The sequence below is a fragment of the Dipodomys merriami genome, unplaced genomic scaffold (genome assembly GCF_024711535.1).
Source record: "Dipodomys merriami isolate MVZ:Mamm:240054 unplaced genomic scaffold, mDipMer1.0.p SCAF_24, whole genome shotgun sequence".
Classification (NCBI taxonomy): domain Eukaryota; kingdom Metazoa; phylum Chordata; class Mammalia; order Rodentia; family Heteromyidae; genus Dipodomys; species Dipodomys merriami.
Genome location: NW_027203826.1, coordinates 24373618 through 24395239, shown reverse-complemented (window position 1 = coordinate 24395239; position 21622 = coordinate 24373618). Strand labels below are relative to the sequence as shown.

Here is a 21622-nt window from a genome sequence, read left to right as displayed (position 1 = left end):
AGGAGAGGAATTCTCACACACTTTATGAAAGACATATATTAGGGATTTCAGACCAGCTTTCATTTCTTACAGGTAACATTAAAGTTTTTCTTAACTCTTCAGTTAGTGCCATGAAAACCAATTATTGTATCTACTGGGGGTTCATAAAGGATATAGAAGAAGAATGAGAAAAATGCCTGGAGCATATCTCATTAGCTATTCTTCCTCAAGTGTAAGATATCTTTTTTTTTTTCATTTCTATACTGTGCTCTGGTTTCTAAACATTCACCTATATTTGCTGTGAAGCCACAATAATTATATTTGCCGAACCAAAAATATTATGTAGGAATAAGCAGCTTATTAGATAACTGGAGATGACAGCTATCGTTTAAGTTTACAAACAGATGAAATGTGGCTACTAAATCACTTTTGCAGGACCTTCTACTGTCTGGCTAGATAGATCATATTATTGAGATAATAAAAGTTTACCTGTTTATCTTAGACCCCTCTCTACCTCCACCATACTTCCTTTGGTGGAAGTTTGTGCTTGAATATGAGTCGGTCCATCCCTTCTTACTACTCTTATCTGTTGACCAGTGTTCATTTTTTGCTGTTGCTACCAATTTCTCATTCAGATAACATAGGTCATTGAAGATTTTATTTGGGAAAAGATTTATCAGATTTAGGATGCTTTAGTTAAACTCCTCTGACTTACAATAATTAGACTGGAAAAATAGGCTATTCCTGCCTTGAGAATAAATATGACAGAGAATTCTATGAATGATCATCCCCAAATCTATCGACTTTCTAAGGAAAGAAAGGTTTGAGGGGCTGGGAAGGTGGCTCAGTGGTAGAGTGCTTGCCTTGCATGCATGAGGCCCTGGGTTCAATTCCTCAGCACCACATAAGCAGAAAAGGCCGAAAGTGGCACTGTGGCTCAAGTGGTAGAGCGCTAGCCTTGAGCTGAAGAGCTGAGGGACAGCGCCCAGGCCCAGAGTTCAGGCCCCACGACCGGAAAAAAAAAAAAAAAAAAAAGTTTTGAGAGTATCTGTTCCATGTGCAGTGGATTCCTGGAGAATTACTTGTGAAGGCTTCTTGTTGGTCATCCTCACTTCTCATATAATAATGAGCTCTCTGTTCCTAAGTCAGACCTCAGGGATTGCAAATACAGAAAATAAAAGGGGTACTCAGGGCCAAAGATTCCATTTAGGGCTCTTCAAAATGTAGGAAAGAGAAAGATATGTTTGGTATTTGTCGTTGGATAACCAGAGAACAGATGTTTGAAGTTCCAGTGTGTGAGAATTAATTAGGTGGGGGCAAATTTTTAATGAGTAAAAACAGTAAAGCCTTAAAACTTCTTTTTTAATCCTCATTTCCACTCTGGTACAATCCACTTACCTCCAAGTCTGCCTTTTGTGACAGAGAAAGCCTTTGAAATACAGTCCCAGGGAATGAAAACGTTATTGTGATAATCTGTGGAACTGCCTCACATTTTTATTACAGCTCTTTTGGGCCTTCTTCAGAGTCTCTGAAACACCGTTGATATCATTTGATGGTTACATGGAAAGTAAGGTCTCTGGTTTTGAATTGCAAAAGAGAAAAAGATTTTTTTTAAAAAAAAGTAAATCTTGTATATTGATAAAAGATTATCTTTTCAGCATCACACCTCTGAACCATTTCCAATCAAGTACAACAACCCATGTGAGTAGAAGCCAAGGTTTAGTTTCTGAACTCTCCCGCAGACTCCTGCTTCTAGCCACATCTTGAAGCAGATGTCGATGACATATTTGAAGATGATCTACTGAGTTTCCTATAAAGAAACAGAATCCCAACTCTAGTGGTTGAGAACCACTTCATGCTATTCAGGGAACAAAGCTTCAAAGGTGTTTCCTCTGGAGGCCAAGATGCTAAAACAGAGGTCACTAGAAGTTAGCTAAATCCACCTCTGGAATGGCTATCAGATAGCAGAAATATTTTAAATTTATATGGTATTTCTAGTATTTTTACAAAAAAAAAAAACCTTTAAATCATGTAACTTGAATTTTTTTTAAAAAATGAGCTTGTTTTCTTTTTGGAAAACTGGCCGAATGATAATAACACTAATATAATTCAATTGTATATGCATGTGCATTAACACAGAATGGTATACTAAAGCTAGTTCATGCAAATAACTTTTGTGGGAAGTTAGCTATTTTCCTAATACCTTTTTTCATAAACGTATGTTTATAAATATATTTACTCACCATCGTGATCTTGATAGTAGAGAAGCGTTTTGTGAACTGTTTTATTGATTCTCAAAATCAAATTTTTGACATAGTAGGATGTGACGTCTTTCTGTTAACTTTGTATTTTAGCTAAAAAAAAATCTTGCACTTTTCTATTTATAAAGATACTAGACCACAAATATCTACTTAGTGCAGCTGTTCTTTAAACAACAGATGTGGTATGAAAGTGAAAATATGTTTTAAACCCTAGCAAAAGCCTTGTATCTACCTGACCATGGCTGGGGATTGACCTAAAATTTAGGCTGAGAGAGTCGAGAAGCTGTTGGGAGAGGTATACCATTGCTGGGCGTGGCACCGCACTGTTGCTGTTGCTGTGAGTGACCAGCTGTGTGTATGTGACTTGATGTGTGTTTCTGTGACAAGGGTGTTTAATGAAGGCAGGTAAGTCAACTCAGAATATTCTACCTCCATCTAAAGACTGAGCATACTCATAATTGCCCTGTAGCATTTGGGCAAGAAGCTGATTCCTCGGCCGCAGCCACTGTCTGCCCCAATCTTTTTGGTAATCATTTCAGCTCCTCTACCTCTGAGTGCTTGGCTGAAGAAAGTGTATCTCTGAGCAACAAGCAAAGGAAAGCCAGACCCAAAAGTACAGAGGCCGCGGCTTCTGAATTCTTGTCATGTGCAAATGTTCATGTGTGGTGGTTCTTGTCCTAGCCTGTTTCAGAACTCTGGGGCTAGGTGGTTTTATCCACGGTCTTCAGTTTGCAAGAATCCAGTTGAGGGGAGGGGCTCGTGTTTTATGGCAGGGTGTTGCTATGGCCTCAGACCCATGCCATCTACCTTCAACCTCCAAAGTGCTGAGATGACAGGTGTACACCCAGCTATTGTTACTTGTTTTTAAAGATGCACTCAGCTCCTTTGAATGATGTCAAATAGGGTTTAATTCTAATCTTTCTTTTTAACTTGTCATTTGTAGTACATTTGGGGGGGGACTGGAGTATTAATTGTATTTCTTGATAATGAACCTTCTGCCAATATCTTACATGAACTTGCGTGACATGAATTTTCAAATGACCTAATTTGCTTTTAGTCACTCCAAAGATATTTTGGGGGTTAGGGAGTATGCTCTTGCCCTGCAGATACTGTAGGATTTGAGCTATACCCCTAGCCCCGAAGAGTCTTTTTTTTTAATTGCCTATATCTGTTGTATAGATTATTGTACAATCAGCCAATTTAATTTTAGTAGTAAAATGCCACTAGGGTGACCACCTAATTGTTTTCTTTCTCCTTATATTAGCCTATATTATTTGTACAAAGGGGTGTTGCTGCAATATTTCTACACATGCATACAATGCTTAGATTCACTCCCACTATTCTTTCTTTTCCCCTCACCCCTTTTTTTTTTTTTCTTTTTTTGCCAGTCTGGGGGCCTGTCCCTGAGCTTCTTTTGCTCAAGACTAGCACTCTACCACTTGAGCCACAGTGCCATTTCTGGCTTTTTCTGTTTATGTGGTACTGAGGAATAGAACCTAGGATTTCATGTATGCTAGGCAAAGCACTCTACCACTAAGCCACATTCCCAGCCCCCCCTCACCCTCTTTTTTAAAGCAGTCTTTCATTACCCATTTTCATGTATATATATCACCTATTTCACTCATATCCTTAAATCTTGCTTTACTTTCCCCCCTTGATCCTCTCCCTGGCTTCATCTCCAAACATTCCCCCTGTGTGAGCACTTGTGACCACCTAATCTTGAACTATCTTGAGTGCTGTCTGAGTTTTGGGGGGCATGAGTACACTGAGCCTGCCTGGTCAGCTTCCTTCCCTCTTGACTGTCTGTTGGAGCTAAGGAGGGACTGTGGCCTTGTAGATTATCTTAGAGCACTTTTCAACGTTCTAATACTCTGACTGGCTGTAATGTCCAAGCAGGGATTCTCTGGTTAGGAGAGGAAATTAAAAAGAAATCCATTTTCAGGTTTTTAGAGGTTGCTCCCTATGTTTTAGATAATTACAATATTTGTTTTTCTTGCGACTTTAGGTTGGGTGAGTGGGTATACAGACAACATGATATTCCAAATAACCATAGTGACTGATAGTTTCTGCTGGACTGTAGTACCAATCTTGTTGGGAGATGATGTGGTAAATCATGTGAATCTATTCACCAAGCTATTCTGTTTAACCATGGACTAGTTCCCATTTTGCTAGCCATGCTGATACTCTAAACTCAGAAATTAACTCTTCTTTAGGAAAGCTTTCCCTCTGGTTTATTGTTTACTCCGAGAGTCTTGACTTAGGTCTGCCCCCTGGTGTCTTGATATACACAGACTTATGGTATAGTCTTACCTAAATCAGTACTTTACTGTTGGTGTTGCTGCCTGTTCTGATCAAATGATTTATTTAAAAATATAGTAAACGTCTAGGCAACTTAATAACGCATGTTAAATTCATAACTCTTGAAGGAAGCCATAGATTCTTTATTTGTTCTTGCTTGGTTAAACACTGGTCTTACTGATTTCTATTACCAGTTGACCTATGCCAGTATTTCTCCATCTTGGCTGTACATTAATGTTGCTTGGGACCCCCTGTAGACGTTCATGTTTAATTGGTCTGTTGAACAACCTGAATTTTGAAATATTTTCTTCTAAGGGTTGGACAGGTGTAGTTGAGTTGTGCAGCTTGTGCTTCTCATGTGCAAGGCGTTGGATTCAATCCCAACACCCAGAAAGAAAACAATGATTGCTTAGATGAGTCTAACGTGCAGTCAGGGTTTCCTTGGCAATCCTTTGTGGTCTTTAGCAGGCTAACCTCAAGCTCCTTCTTTTCACGTAAACTATGCCTGCCGATTGAGACCCCAGACATGGCTCTCTCTTTCAGGTTGATAGTGGGCCACGGCTTAAGTAATAAAATGGATCATCCATTTCTTAGAGTAATTCTGGAGGGAGGTGCTGCGATTCATCCATCTCTGTACCAAATAACAAAGTGAGGAAGTAAGCAAAACAAATTGTCAAGGGTTGTTCTCTAGGAGTCTCTCCCCTTTGTATATGTGATTTGAGTAGAGATTTCATCTCTGCTAGCTGAATAGACACTTGAATGTATTAAAAGAGCCAAGCCCAAAACTGCCTATGGTGATTCCTATTTTAAAACGAACAGGTAGCATTGTGAAAATTAATGGAGAAGGGTCTTGAAAGAGGTGCTCATAATACATCTGATCGTCTTTTAGTCTATCTTCTTAGTGGGATTTCTGTGTCAAGTGACTCATTTTTCCTTGGCTGTTTGATTCTTAATGAAATGAACTAGCTAAGGCTTAAATTTTTTTAATATTATGTGAAATGAATCATTTTAGCATCTTTGTTCAAGGATGTCAAGATACCTAGCCCAGTAATTCCCAAATGACACCCATACTTTCCACTTTTCTCACCCTAGGTAGTAAAGATATTTTAATGGTTGTGACAGTTTGTTAACTACCTATCATACCTTGCACGTGTAATGGGAAGGGAACAATTGTTTCATTAACCATTGAAGTGAGAACCACTGTTCTAACTAGCTACCTAAGTGACCTCTAACTTCAGAAGAAATATGTGTTTAAAAACAAGTTCGTTGTAGCAGGCTTTATTTTGAGAGTATTCTGGATACCATAAAAAAAATCATATATTGTCGATAAGTAATCGATCATTTGAACTTCAAATAATTAGTGTAGGTTGAGGGAAAATCTGGTTAGCCACAGAGGACTAAATTGGCCTCCGACAATGAAAAAATGTTAAAGTAGATTAGACCTGGTTGCTTAGCATGTAAATGCTGCAGCGTCAGAGGACATTAGAAAATTTGCAAAGGCATCTTGTTAGTAGACTAGAAAAGCAATAGCCTTTGGGACTCTCAGAGAGTAGCCCCTTGGGTTTTCATGCTGAGGAACTTTGTGGAGTACTGTGAAGCATTGTTAATTTCATGCAAATTATACCACACTGGATGTTAAGTTTTTGGAGAATAGAGAGAAGAGAAGCATGGGAAAGTAATAGTTAAAGATAAATATATAAATGTGTAGTATATTTTGCGCAAAGAAGAAAAAAAATCCCTATTAGGAATTCCCTACCAGGACTGTGAACCTAAGTCATTTTCGAATGCCCTCATGCATTGGCTTATTGAGACTCTACGTCCCTTAGGGAATCCTCTCTGAAACAGCTAAACAAATGCTAGGCTGACTGCAGTCTCCCTACCTGCCCCATCCGCTACCCTTAATAAAAGGAAAGCAAACCATGAGCAGAGGACGTGTGCTCGCTCAGCTCAGTAGCTTTTCATTTGCTGTGATCTGTGTTCAGTTTTAACCTGTTGCAGTATTCTGTGCTCTGATGGCAAAACTTACACGGCTTTGCCAGTTCAGTCAGGAACCAATGGCTTCCTTCCTCTTTAAAAATCTTAAAATCCCAACTTGGGACTTCTGGCATCTCAGCCTACCTAAGTGAAGGGAGAAGCACATTGGAAGAGCACTTAGATTTCCTGGTTCCTCATCACTTAAAGCTGGGACTCACTGATAACCTGCCTCCAAGAGGCAAAGAGGAGGTCGAGGGTTCAAAGAGAGGAAAGTCAATGTAGCAGAAATTTGGTTTCCTTCAGATGGACTAGGTCTGAAGGAAATCTGTCCAGCTGTTCTCTATGGTGCTTATAAGATGGGTGACAGCTGTCTCCCTTCTACCTGTCCCTGGCACTGTGCCTTCCCACTGGTCACTGTGAAAAGCAGCTCACACTGGACTCAGAGGCCAGAATCCAGGTCACGTCCCCCTCCTCACCTCCAGCCCATCTCTGTCATACAGCTGATAATGTAGCATTTACTTCTCATTGGGAAACGTAAAGTTCTCCCCAGAAACCGTAAAGCATTTAAAGTAAATTGTAAAATAAGACTCTGGTGGGAGCTATCAAAGAGATATAGGAAGATTTCACCACCCCCTCTGTTGATGCTGATTGACAGAATCTGTGCCTGCCTCTTCCCGGGTTTCTAAAGGCTACAGAGAGATTCGTAAGCAGCAAACTTACCTAACAACAATTTTTCACAACTTGCCAATCAAGAATTCCTATTAAAAAGACAATCAATTTCTAAAATGTTATCCCTTAAAGGGAATGGGTTAGAGTATTTTTAACTATAAGAACCTACTAGTCTGTTTCTTTCCCTTTGAAGAAAATCTAACATTTGAGATTTGTGTCTTTTATCTGCAGCAATTACTCCATTAATAGCAAAGATGCCTCGAAAAAGTCTATGAGCGAGGACCACGCTCTTAGCACAGATGCTAGACTGACTTTATGCATCTTATTCCTAAGATTACCTGTTTCTATTATGACCTTAATTATAAATACCTATATATAGAAATAGGATTTTCTCTCACCCCCTCCCCCTTTAACCATCACGTAAGTGTAAACTTCACCTCTCCCCCTCCCCCTTACTGAAAAAAATGCACTTTAATTCCTAAGGAGAGTGGCTGGCCCTGAAGCCAGATTACTTCAGGAGGAGAGTTAAAGAGGGAGAACTTTTTATCAGTCCCTGTAAAATTAACCCAATTTCTTAATGTTAACATTTGTAAGCTGCCCCCACCTAAGCCCTGCCAAAGGAAAAAAGAAACAACCACTAATTTTTTTTTTTAACTTCTAAATACCTGCTCTAACTTTGGAAGCTTTACTGGGGGGAAAATGACCTAATCTTAAATTATCGTCTTACTGACCAAATTGCAGGAATTTCCATGAAGTTTTGTGGGAGGCTGAGACTTTCTGATGAAAAGTCAGACACAAAGCTCTGCAGGCCCAAGCAGACTTGTGCTGACCCTGAGCATCAGCTCGCCTCTCCCCTGACGTGGCAGGTGTTCTCAGACTCTCCTCCTGTAGATTCGCTCCTTCCCCTGAAGACAAGCCAATAGTCCTTGGAGAGGTGGCATGTCTCCTAGAGCCCTGTTGTGTTGGGGAGGGGGGTGGGCCAAGACTGGGGTTGGGGGAGGGAGATTCAAAGAAAGAGTTAAGATATGGGTTTATATAAACATATTTAAAGCCGTTTAGCAAAAGCTTTCTCGTTGAACAGCTTTAAAAACAATGTGAATGGAACCTTAGCAACTTTGTTAGTAATCTAAAAAGTCTATTAATGTATACTTGAAATTCTGTTTGTATAAAAATGCATTTCCTCTTTATTTTAACACTGTATAAAAGAACATTATGCATGTGAGTGGTTTGAGAAATAAATGATTTAATATTCGGACTTTGTCTTTTCTGTTAATAGAGATGAACTTGTGAACAGTTTTGGGAAGTTTTTAGTGTGATGAAAATACTGAGAATTGAACTGCCCTACCCTTTCAGACATCTACCATCCCTCAGGATGGAATACCAACATACCCCTTTCTTCCATCACCCCTCCCTCCTTCCTTTCCTTCTGTTTTGAGGCCAAGTCTCCATATCCCGGAATGGCCTGGAACTCACGTATAGCCCATGCAGACCTCAAACTTGAAATCCTCCGACCCTGCCTTCTGAGTATGGAGAATTACAGATAGGCACTACCACATTTCCCCTCGTTTCCTTTTTTTAATGTAATTTTTTAAAATTCTCTCATTTTCTTGACCCAGGTGTGGTCCCTGGGGAGAGATACTGAAAGCATCTTTTTTTTACCTAGTGCCCCAACAGCATGCTTGTCCTTTTCCATTTCAGGTGGTAAATTCCATTCATCATTGTGAGGTGGAAGTAGTATTTATTTTTACTTCTATTCACCAACAGAAATAAGAAGAGATGCAAAGAGAATACTTTAGTTACCACAAGGGTTGGCTATTCTTCCCATGAAGACAATAGTGTTCAGAGTCACTTCTCTGATCAAAACCAGGAAGGGCCTGTTGGCCCTGAAGGTCACTCTGTTGGGGTTCAGCGAACGGCCCGCAATCATGATGGCAGTGCTGGCGGAGGCCTCGCTGCCTTCCTCATTTACCTGCAGGCCACAAGAAACAAAACGGCTGCATGAGCCACCCCGTGGTTCACCGTAGGCAGGCAAATCCACACACTCAGTAGTTCTTCACAAGGCCTTTGGTTTTCCAGTAGCAAATAGACTTGGGCAAGATGGGGCTCCCTGCAAAACCCTTCTGTATTTATTCGTTGATCCACTGAATGTAATGCTCATGTGTTTATCGAAGCTGTGCAAGCACCCCTCTCACACAACCCTGAAACAGATCTCCATGCGCTAGAGACCGTCACATTCCTCACAGGGCCCCTGAACGGGACATCTCTAAAAGAGATTGACTCAAGACTAGAGCTTGATTGCTGAAAAATCCCAGCTATCAACCCAGGCAGCTACTGAGACCTAAATAAGGCTGACGAAGATGAAAAGAACATGGCCTTCATCTAGATGTGATTTTTTTTTTTTTCTTGGAGTCATAAACCGAATCAGTGGTATCGACCTTGACTGGTAGAGTAGAACTGGCAGGTGTTGAAAGGGAAGCAAAGTGTCTCCTTTCAGAAAACGTTATCTAATGACGCAGAGTATCACTCTGTTCATCTTTTTTTTTTCATGGTTGATTAATGAAGATTTCCCCCCACCCCCTCTTCCTTGCTCTTCTTGACCCTCTTTTCCCCCATGTTATCTATCCGAGGCTCATTCTAGGTCTAAACTTATGAACAGAGTACAGCTCTGTCAGGGTCCTGGAGTCTCCTTCCTGACTTCCTCCCGTCCCTGATCCTTCCACTTTTCTTTAACCAAACAGTTCTCACTGAGCTTGGACTCTGGAATTATGTTTACTGACACCATACCCTGAAATATTTCTCTTTTTTTTTTTTTTTTTTTTTTTTTGGGTCCGGTTGTGGGGCCTGACCTCTGGGCCTGGGCGCTGTCCCTCAGCTCTTCAGCTCAAGGCTAGCGCTCTACCACTTGAGCCACAGTGCCACTTCCGGCTTTTTTTGCTTATGTGGTGCTGAGGAATCGAACCCAGGGCCTCATGCATGCAAGGCAAGCACTCTACCACTGAGCCACCTTCCCAGCCCCAAATATTTCTCTTTGATAACAATAAATTCTCTCTTTTTTTTGCCTGCCAATCTCCTCATCCTACAAGCTTCCTAATATTTGACCCCTTTCCTTTCTCACTCAGCCTTGGCTTCCACAAAGAACAGTCCACACCATGATTTCCAATTCCACCTGTGCATTAGAATCCCTGAAGAGCTTGTAAACAGAGGTGCATAGGCCTAATCCTAAGATTTCCAAGTGTGAAGATCCCCAGATGATTAATGATCCTGGCCCATAGTTGAGTATTGGAGAACTAGAAGTCCCATCAGCTGTCTGTTACCTAAGGCTCCCTGGGATTCCTCACTGCTTCACTGTAGAACTCCTCAGACCTCAGCACACCAGTGTGCATTGTTAATAATCATTACAGGAGAGCTTAATGTACCCACCTTACTCATTTTCTGCAGTGTGGTCTAGTACTGTACTTCTCCATCACATGATCTACATACACCAGTACCAGCAATGCTGGGGTGGGAGGTTACTGTTGTTTTGTTTTGTTTTGAGTTACTTCTCAGAACCTCACACTCTCATTCAGCTTTCTTGCTTACAGCCAGTATTCTACCACTTGAACCACAACTCCAGCCTGGTTTTTTGAGAGGTAGTCTCGAAGACTTTTCTGCCTAGGCAGGCCCCAAACTATGAACCTCCAGATCTCAGATTCCTAACTCATCAGGATTACAGGCATGAGCCACCATCTTTCAGCTAGCTACCAGATCCTCTTTCTTACCTTTCATTTGCTTTTCAACCTTTACCATTAATCTCACACACACATTCCATTTTGTCCAAATTCAGGAAAAGGTAAACTGTGTCCCCTTTCAGTCTTACTAAATGCTTTTTGTTGTTGGTGGTGGTGGTCATGGGGCTTAAACTCAGGTCCTGGGCACTGTCCCTGAGCTTTTGCTCAAGGCTAGCACTTTACCACTTTGAGCCACAGCATCACTTGTTTTCTGGTGGTTAGTTGGAGATAAGAGTCTCATAGACTTTCCTCTCAAATCTGGCTTTGAACTGTGATCCTCAGATCTCAGCCTCCTAAGTGGCTAGGATTACAGGTGTGAGCCACCAGTACCCAGATTTCCATTTTCTTAAATGAATTCCTTCTTAGTGGTTCCTTTCCCTTTGTCACCCTCCTCTAAGAGGTCTGCTGCAGGAGAGGTGCTAGAAGGGTACTGGGTAGACCAGCCAGACCGTGAAGGTCTCCACAGAGGACCATACCAGAGCAGGCCTCATGGAGCAGAGGGCTACAGATTGGGAAGTTAAGACACTGGAAACATGCCTCTTCCCCCGTAGTATCCTGCTGTTTATGCATCTAATATCTATCTATACCATAAGAATGAGTGCAGGGCTGGGAAGATGGCTCAGTGGTAGAGCGCTTGCCTTGCATGCTTGAGGCCCTGGGTTCGATTCCTCAGCACCACATAAGCAAAAAGAAAAAAGCCAGAAGTGGCGCTGTGGCTCAAGTGGTAGAGTGCTAGCCTTGAGCTGAAGAGCTGAGGGACAGCGCCCAGGCCCAGAGTTAAGGCCCCAAGACCTGACCCAAAAAAAAAAAAGAGAATGAGTGCAGCAAGAAGGCCAGAGTCGTGAATCATAGGAAGTATCCATGCCTTGAAACATAAAGACACACTCACCTCAAGAAATGCCTTGTGAAATGCGTCAGACACATAAAGGTCATTCCTGCCTTCTGCAACAATACCTGCAAAGAAGACCAGAGGAGGCTCTGAAATGGAAGGCTCCGGCTCCTTCCCACCCACAGGAGGTCTTTGGGTCTCTGTTGAAAATTGGAAATCCTGGGGATCCTGACCTGAGGAGATTCCCATAATGAATACTCATTAAAATAATAAGTACTCCGAGCTTACTCACATGAATTTAATCTCATGCTTCAGCTCTTTCAAGGGGGTAAAGTGGTCTCTGTTCTTAAAGAAAGAAGAAGGGTTATTTCTTTTCCTTTTTTTGGCACCTGGCTTAAGAAGGTGTGGAAATATTTTTAAAAGAAGGGCTAACTTTAGAACTGGATTAAAGTCAGCCCAGTAAAGTCCAAGTGATACAAATTTCTTATTTTGAAGATACTCTAACTACAATTGATTGATTGATTGATTAATTGATTGATCCTGAAGATTGAGCCCAGGACCTCACACATGCTAGAAAAGCCTTACATCACTTGAGCTATATACTTCTAGTTTTTTGGGGTTTTTTTGGTTTGTTTTTTTTTTTTTTTTGCCAGTCCTGGGGCTTGGACTCAGGGCCTATGCGCTGTCCCTGAGCTGTTTTTGCTCAAGGCTAGCATTCTACCACTTGAGCCACAGCACTACTTCTAGCATTTTCTTTCTTTTTTCTTTTTCTTTTTTTTTCCTTTTCTTCTTCTTTTTCCCCCCCTCCCCCCTAATGGGGCTTGAAATCTGGGCCTGGGCTCTGTCCCTGGGCTCTTCAGCTCAAGGCTAGCACTCTACCACTTGAGCCACAGCACCACTTCTGGTTTTCTGGTGGTTTATTGGAGATAAGAGTCTCACAGACTTTCCTGCCAGGGCTGGCTTTGAACCATGATCCTCAGATTTCAGCCTCCTGAGTAGCTAGGATTACAGGTGTGAGCCACCAGCACCTGGCTCTATTTATTTTATCAACCAATACTAGAGCTTGAACTGACGGCCTCATGCTCTCATTCAGCTTTTTTGTTCACAGTTGGTGCCTTACCACTTGAGCCACACCCCCAGTCTGGCATTTTGCCGGCTAATTGGAGATGAAGTTTCATGGACTTTTTCTGCCCAGGCTGGTTTTGAACTGAAATCCTTTGATCTCAGCCTCTGGAATAGTAGGATTACAGTGTAAGCCAATGGTACACAGCTTATTTGGTTTTTTTTTTTGAGACAAGTCTTTTTAGTGAGACTCTGAAGGCGTCAAGTTCCTGCTCCTTCCACCACAACCTTTGCAAGCTAGACTGCAAGTGTGAACTACTGCATCCTGCTTCTCTCTGTTGTGAATGTCAGTGACTGTATCCTCTATCAGATACAGACACTTAAGGTGCCCTTGCTGATTGGGTGAGCAATGGTCCAAAGAGCAGATCCCTTCTTTTACAGAGGAAACAAAAGTTTCAAAAGGGGCAAGGATTTCTGTAAGTCAGCAGTACAGCTGGGATCCAAATCCAGGTATCTTGGGCTACTTTGTTATTTTGTCTTCTTTTTTGAATTCTTTCACTCTGGTCAGAGCACCTTGGGGTAAAGAGAAGAGGCACAGATGGATACCAACCTGGGAGGTGGGACTTCTCAGGGTTGAAAAGGTCCACAAGACCCATGTCCTGCAGGTGCTCCTTCAGACTGAAGCTGTCTTCCACGCGGAAGCGCGGCACGTGCGCCACCAGCATCATCTCCTCCAGGCTGTCCAGCCACTCCTGCAGCAACTCTGGGGTGAGCTCCTGTTCCACCTTGGCCAGGTTCTTCTCAGGCTTTGGCAGGATGAGCACCATGGTGATGTCATCACCTTTGAAGGGAAGCTCCAGCACTTGGGTGCCTTCAGCCACTCGCCGGTACCGGAATTTGCCTTCCTGATACATCATAGACACTGAACACGACTTATCATCCCCCTTGTAGAACGTCTCCTTCTTTGTGTTCTCAGGGCTGAACTTGGACTTCCACAGACCCTGGAAGAAGATACACATCAGAGAATCATAGAGCAGGAAAACAAAACCATTCATAGGCGAATGATGTGGTCCATACTCACTATTTTATTACATTAATAATGTATATATAAGCCAAGCGCAGATGGCTCATGCCTATAATCCAGCTACTCAGGAGGCTGAGATCTGAGGATCACAGTTCAAGGACAGCCTGAGCAAAAAAGTCCCTGTGAGACTCTTTATATCCAAAAACTTTTATCACTCAAAATCTGCAAGTAGGGGCTAGGAAGGTAGCTTAGTGGTAGAGTACTTGCCTCACATGCATGAGGCCCTGGGTTCGATTCCTCAGCACCATATATGTATAGAAAGCTGGAAGTAGAGCTGTGGCTCAAGTGGTAGAGTGCTAGCCTTGAGCTGAAGAACTGAGGGACAGCACCCAGGCCCAGAGTTCAAGCACTATGACTGACCAAAAAAAAAAAAAAAAAAACTGATGTAGCACTGTGGTTCAAAGTGGTAGAGTGCAAAAGAGCTCAGGGACAGAGCCCAGGCCCTGAGTTCAAGCCCCATGACCAACAAAAATAAATACATAATAAGAAAAAACACTGGAGATACAGGTATTTTATATTCATTCACTTAGTCTTCTCAGTAATCCTATGGGTAATACTCATAAGCTTAAAATTACCATTTTATAGATGCAGAAATTGGGGCATGGAAAAACCCCAGGTGACTCAACACAGATTCTCACACTCAGGTGAGGAAGGACCTACAATTAAACAATTTGGGCAGGGTGCCAGTTGCTCACATCTGTAATCCTAGCTACTCAGAAGGCTGAAATTTGAGGATAGAGATTCAAAGTCATCCAGCCAGGGCAGACAAATCTATGAGACACTTATCTCCAATTACCAACAAAAAGCCAGAACTGGAGGTTCTTCAGCTCAAGTGGTAGAGAAAAAAAAAAAAAACCAACTGTGCGCATGAGGCCCTGAGTTCAAGCCCCAGTACTAGCACGCATGCACGCACGCGCATGTGCACAAGCACACGCACACACACATACACACAATTTGGTATGAGTGATTCAGTTTCTCATTTGTGATGTTGTGAGGAACACAAGGACTCGTAAACAGTGAATTGTGTGAACTTAAAGGGTAATCATTCTGGATATGCAGGCCACTCTGTTCTTGGGGAGGGAGAATTCTCCTGATGGACAGCTGGTTTGGCAACAGCAGTGCTGGCAAAGCTCTGGGCCACAGGGAAGGGAGAAAAGATGCATATCTGTGCAACAGCCACTGATCCATTCACCTTTCACTGGTGGTCCTCTCCAGTGTCAGTGGTCTGTGTCTTCCTACCCCTCCTCCCTTTTCCTTCCTAAATGTGATCAAATTGGGATCGTCTTTGGAACTCCCGAATCTCTGAGAAAAATGAAGCCATCTACATGGTCGGATAGCAGGGACATTGCTAGGTCTGGGGGAAGTAAGCCTGCAAGTTTTGAAGCTTCAGGCATGGGTAACTAGGAGTCACGGTAAAGGCTGTTCCAGAAAGTGGAGGAAATCACCACTGAGGAATTTCAGTAGACTCTGTCATTTTGTCCCAGGTCTCAAGGGAATTAACTTAATGGTAGAATATATATATATATATATAATATGTAATATATAATATATAAATATATATTATATTATATATAATATAAGTATACATTTTATATATATATATATATATATATATATATATATATATATATACATATTCTCCTATATTCTCCTATATATGCGTTTCTCACTAAATACCTGACAGCTAGAGATGCTGGGTTTGTTCCTGAGTATCATACTTTGTTGCACCCTGGGCCTTAAGTTCTCTGAACGTGAGCCTAGCAGCCATCATCACAAAAATTCTGGGTTCTCAGCAAATTTATATTTGTGCCTAGACTATGCATGGACTGTTTTTCCGAAGGGATCTTCCTACACATGCTCAGAGATATGAAAGAGGATAAGCTGAAGTGCAAAAAGAAGTCCCTGTGGTCTCTCCAGGGCCATTTTGAGTACCTTGAAGTAAATGGTGTTAACCAGCACCAGGACAGTGAGCTCATTGATTGCATCTGGGGGAATGACGTTGGTGATCCGGCCTTCAGTCTTATTGGCCACCCAATTGTTGATGGTCACTCTAGACTTCTCTGCATTTTCCTAAGGAGAATAGGAAACAAATTTAACCACCTGTATTCAATTCAACTGGGTTCTCTATTTCCCTGTGCCAAACATTATTTCATTCATCCTCCCTTCTTGAATAACCTTTGGAAACTATTTGAACAAAGTAGATGAAATGAGGAATTCATTATCTACTTATTTTTCAGATCAGGCTTTATAATCTAAGCCACAGATATCATTTTATTTCTGATCTTGTTATTAAGAACTGATATTTCAGGGGTTCTGATTGGTGGTTAGTCTTTCATCAGTCTTTGGCTAGCATCGAAGTGCACTTCTGTGTAAGAGAAAGAACTCCGAGATTAGGGATGAAGCTTCAACTCACCTTGAAGTCCAGGGGCTGCAGCTTGGCTCCGTAGACCACCTCACTGATGTCCTGGTAGGTCTCGTTGAAGGTAAGGGATTTGTCTCCGAAAAGGCGGTTGGCTGATACCAAGTGGGAGGATAGGTTGGCTTTCCGATAGAGTCGGCAGTTCAGTTTGGCGAAGAAGAAGTGGATCTGATCAGATGTTTTTTCAGAGATGGTATTAAACTTAAAAACCTAAGGGAGCAAACCAACGAAATGGTCAAGGTGAGTGGCTGACCACAGGGCTGTCCAGTTCCTCCTGCTCCACAGCCACCTGGGCTGTGCGCGCTTTCGATTCGGTGCCGGGCGCAGCATAAATGTTCAGCTTGTGTTTTTATTTTTTATCTTTTGTTTTTTGTCAGTCATGGGGCTGGAACTCTGGGCTTGGATGCTATCCCTGAGCTTTTTTGCTCAATGCTAGCACTCTACCACTTTGAGCCAGAGCACTGCTCCTAGTTTTTAATTGGAGGTAAGAGTCTCACAGACTAGCTGGGCTGGCTTTGAACTGTGATCCTCAGATATCAAGCCTCCTGAATAGCCAAGACTACAAGCATGAGCCACCAGCACCTGGATCCGCTTATGGTTTTTTTTTGGGGGGGGGGGAGGGTCAGGCCGTGGGGCCTGAACTCTGGGCCTGGGTGCTGTTCCTCAGCTCTTGAGCTCAAGGTTAGCGCTCTACCACTTGAGTCACAGCGCCACTTCCGGCTTTTTTCTTTTTGCTTACGTGGTACTGAGGAATCGAACCCAGGGCCTCATGCATGCAAGGCAAGCGCTCTACCACTGAGCCACCTTCCCAGCCCCCCGCTTATGTTTCTTGGGTTTTTTTTTTTTTGTAACTGTATTTTTTTTTGTCTATTTTTCTGGTACTGGGATTGAACTCAGGACATTGCACTTGCTAGGCAAGCACTTTGCCACTGAGCTGCATCCCAGCCCTTGGCTTATGTTTTTACAGCAAATAGATAGATAACAGAAAAATAAAGAGCAGGAAGTATAAGAGAAAACAGAAATAAAAGAGATCAAATGGGATGCCAACTACAATCTCGAAAGGGCTTCAGAGCAATACATAGATGCTTTCCTGCTGGAATGGGAAAAGTCTTCTTGATGCTGGATAGAGAGGCAAAGCTGATTCACTATGACAAATCCTTCCCAGAGCCAGAAAATACTCTCACATCTTTGAGGCTTTTCTTGGCTTCCCAAGACCTGGGGTCCTGGGTATAGAACCCTAGAATCTTCATCCACAAGAACCTGAGCTCACCAAATGGTAAATGCTCTTTGCTTTCAGGAACAGGAAGCTTCTACCTCCCCCCACACTGCTTGGCACAATACAGCACTGAAAGACTGATGAAATGAATGAATAAATATAGAAATGGAAAGAATGACTAAAAAGAGAACTTGTAAGACCCATGGGCCTCCCCTCATTTAAAAAAATACTTAATAGATACTTAAAAGGTCTTTTTTGAAAAGGTTCATGTAGTGGGGCACTGGTGGCTCATCCGAGAATTGTGGTTCCAAGCCACCCCAGGCAGAAAAGTCCCCATGAGACTCTTATCTCCAGTTAATTACCCAAAAACTGGAAGTGGCCCTGTCGCTCCAGTGGTAGAGTGCTAGCCTGGAGCACAACGAGGCTCAGGGACAGATCCTAGGAATGGGAAACAATAACAATAAAGGAATCATTGCACACGAAGCACTGCATGGGGTGCGCGGTGCACCCCAGGTCCCCCCGAAGCGCGATTTCTGGAAACCCAGGCGCACGGAGGGCGCAGCGGCTCCGGGCCTTACCTCCATCAGCTGCTTCAGGGTGTCGTTGCAGGCGCCCAGCTTGGTCATCGCAAACGCCGTGGAGATGCTCAGGGGCGACAGGAAGATGTTGTCGTCGTCCTTCTTGGAGTCCGCCAGGTGCTGATAGAAGGTGGTGGCGAAGTGGGAGTTGGCCCTGGACAGCTCCCACACGCGGCGGTTGGTGGCCTCGGGGACCCTCTTCTCCTTCTCCAGGCCCCCCAGCTCCGTGGCCCTCTTCTCCGGGGCGCGGTAAATGCACATGGGGTTCACGGGGATGTCCCGGGGCTTGGCCGTGCAGATGTCGTCCACGGCCGTCCCGTGGCAGGCCGCCCCGCCCCACAGGCCGAGCAGCAGCAGGGAGAGGAGAAGCAGCTTCCTACAACGGGCAGAGGTAAGCCAGTCCGGGGAGCCCCCCGTCCCCGCCAGCACCCCAGCTTCTCCAGTGGCACTGTGGCTCAAGTGGCAGAGCACTCGCCTTGAGCAAAAGAGTTCAGGGACGGCCCACAGGCCCTGAGTTCAAGCCCTACCACTGACAAAAAGAAGGAAAGGAAGGAAAGAAGGAGGGAAGGAAGGAAGGAAGGAAGGAAGGAAGGAAGGAAGGAAGGAAGGAAGGAAGGAAGGGAGAAAGAAAGAAAGAAAGAAAGAAAGAAAGAAAGAAAGAAAGAAAGAAAGAAAGAAAGAAAAGAAAAGAAAAGAAAGGGGGGAAGAGGGAGGAAGGGAGGGAAGGAGGAAAAGAATGTAAAGCGTCCTGTTGGTGAGATGAACATACCCACCTGCAGACTCCAACTACACACAGTTCTCACCATACACCTGTTTTGCTTTGCATGTCCAACAGCGAGGGAAGGAGACAGACTCTTGTGTCTCCTGGCATCTAGCTCAGAAACATGAGTGTGACCTGGACGCTACTTGTTTAGTCAGACCCCAGATTCCATTCATTCAGCTTTCTTGTCCTTTTACCTGTTACTACCATGACCTTAGTTCAAGCCTTCAACACTTTTTGTTTGTTTGTTTTGGTTGGTTGTGGAGCTTGAACTCTGAGCCTGGGTACAGTTCCTGAGCTCTTCAGTTCAAGGCTAGTGCTCTACTACTTGAGCCACAGCACCACTTCTGACTTTCTAGTAGTTAATTGGACAGAAGAGTCTCACAGACTTTCTTGCCTAGCCTGGCTTTGATCTACGATCCTCAGATCTCAGCCTCCTGAGTAGGTAGGATTACAGGTATGAGCCACCGGTGCCTGGCCTTCATCATTTTCTGTTACCTAGTTTTTTTGTTTTTTAGTGGTAGTGGGGGTAGAACTTAGGACCTCTCACCTGCTGGGCAGGTGCTCTATCACTTGATCTATGTCCCCAGCCCTTTTTGCTTTAGTTATTTTTTTTAATAGAGTCTCACATTTCCGCCCAGACTATAGTCCTCCTATTTACGCTGTAATGACAGACATGAACCACCATGCCCAGACATTGGTTGAGATGGGGAAGGGGGTGTCTCTTGAACTTTATCCCCTGGACTGGCCTTGAACCACAGTCCTTGTGACTTCTATGAACCACTGTGACTCAACAGTTGAAAATGGTAATAGCTTCCAACAAGGGTTCATTAAATGTAAAAGAAGCTCATCTCACTGTTTAAAAAAATGAGTTGTAGGGCTGGGAAGGTGGCTCAGTGGTAGAGCACCACATAAGCAGAAAAAGCCAGAAGTGGTGCTGTGGCTCAATTGGTAGAGTGCTAGCCTTGAGCTGAAGAGCTGAGGGACAGCGCCCAGACCCAGAGTTCAGGCCATGACCGACCAAAAAAAAGAGTTGTAACCAGGTATGTGGTACATGCCTGTAATCCTAGCACACAAGGAGCCTAGGCAGTAAAATCTCTAGTGCAATGAATGTCAACCTAAGATACAGACTGAGATCCTGCCTCAAAACAAAAACAAACGAATATGTGATAGCAACATTGGCAAATTAAGAAAATTTGGAGGAACTGGAAATGTGGCTCAGTGGTAGAGTGCTTGCCTCACAGGCCTGAAGCCCTGGGTTCAATTCTTTAGTGCCACATAAACGAAAAAGCTGGAAGTGGCACTGTGGCTCAAGTGGTAGAGTGCTAGCCTTGAGCAAAAGAAGCTCAGGGACAGCGCCCAGGCCCTGAGCTCAAGCCCCAAAACTGGCAATAAATAAATAAATAAATAAAAGGATACCCAGAACAATAAACTAAGAGACAAAGTCTTCATAATAGTTTTGTAGCTATGAGAAGGAGACGAAGCCCAGGATCTTTGGGTCTCAAGAAAGGAGTTTGTATATGGCTGCTGACATCTCGGCCTCCCCTTGGATGAAAATGACAGCATAGGGCATGGAGAAGACCCAGGGAGGCAATCTGCTTGGCAAGCAAGGGGCTAGCTCCAAGTTCCAGGCCACTGGGGGATTTGTCTTTCTGTGTGGTATGAGGCCAACTCTGCAGCAGAGTGGTAGGGAAATGGAGACACTGAGGGAAGATAAAAGTGGAATAAAAAGGAGAGGGGGTGGGAGAGGAGAAGATCTGGATCACCTCCCCTCTGTTTTCCAGTTTAGGTACATTTGAAAATAAATGCAGACAGTAGCTGGAGCATGGGCTGCCCCCGAGGGCTCTGTTACACACAAACAACACATCAGCCAACTTCTAGCCTTCAGTGGCAACCCAGATCAAGGAGAGGCTTTCCATGTGCGGTACCCAAGAGAGGGAATCTCAGTCCAAAAAATGGCACAGGGCTTGGACTGTCGAAGGTCACAGAGATCCTCAGCAGTGTGACAACCAAGGATAATGGGGGGCCAAAGGGGATTAGGAGGCCCTGACGGATCACCCATGCCTGCTCTTAGATGTACTGCGGACTCTGGGGATTTCCCTGGGAACATCTTGCAGCATCTTCTGGACTGCCAATTTTCACACAAAGAAAGACTATCCCTCTTGCCTCCTGACCTGAGAAAACCTAAGGTGTGGCTTGGGAAAGGCCTTAGCTGGAGAGGCGTGTGGGAGGGGGGGCACTCCCCGGCCTCCGTTTATAAAGACCAGGGAGAAGGCCTCGTCTTTTCAAAGGTGCCAGAGGTCATCCTGGTGAGCTCTTTTGAGGTCAGAAAACCCAACAGGAGCCTGCAAAGAGGGTGTCTACCCACTTACCTTTCTCCAGGAGCCACCATTCCTATCCTATTGGAAAACATGGCCGCTTAGCTGCCCCAGGGCTGCGTCAGTGGACAGAGCCTGGTCTGAGACAAGCTGTCCTCTGACAACTGTTCCTTCTTCTGAATCTGACTGAGGTCCAGAGGACACGGTGGGGGAGGGAGCTGGTGAGAGCGGAGGTCAAAGGCCGATGACCAGCTCCTGGGGTTAAGCAAAGCCTGGGGCTCCCTGTTATTGAATTAGCCGGGAAGTTAACGTTCAGTCAGGCCCAGGGAAAGTGAGACCCGCCTTCTTGCACACAGTCCGCATTCTTCTCCTCACCTTTATAGAAAAGGAAGAAGAAAACATGGTCAT

At 43.8% G+C, this 21622-nt stretch overlaps 1 protein-coding gene across 4 annotated transcripts in view; it reads right to left on the bottom strand.

Moving 5' to 3' along the window:
- Serpinc1 (serpin family C member 1) overlaps positions 1 to 21400 on the bottom strand; it is a 31944-nt gene extending 10544 nt beyond the window's left edge. Inside the window, exons 1-9 of one of the 4 annotated variants that reach the window (XM_070034443.1) lie at positions 21269 to 21400; positions 18137 to 18512; positions 16337 to 16552; positions 15856 to 15993; positions 13450 to 13840; positions 11838 to 11902; positions 8982 to 9150; positions 6565 to 6656; positions 4661 to 5169 (exon numbers count right to left, since the gene is read on the bottom strand). In XM_070034443.1, coding sequence (XP_069890544.1) covers positions 6583 to 6656; positions 8982 to 9150; positions 11838 to 11902; positions 13450 to 13840; positions 15856 to 15993; positions 16337 to 16552; positions 18137 to 18512; positions 21269 to 21309 — 1470 coding nt within the window. In that variant the 5' untranslated portion in view covers positions 21310 to 21400 and the 3' untranslated portion in view covers positions 4661 to 5169; positions 6565 to 6582. Of the gene's footprint in view, positions 1 to 4660; positions 5170 to 6564; positions 6657 to 8404; positions 9151 to 11837; positions 11903 to 13449; positions 13841 to 15855; positions 15994 to 16336; positions 16553 to 18136; positions 18513 to 21268 lie in introns of those variants that run through there. The other 3 variants (XM_070034444.1, XM_070034442.1, XM_070034445.1) reach the window with 3 other exon arrangements.
- Between the last annotated feature and the right edge of the window lie 222 nt (positions 21401 to 21622).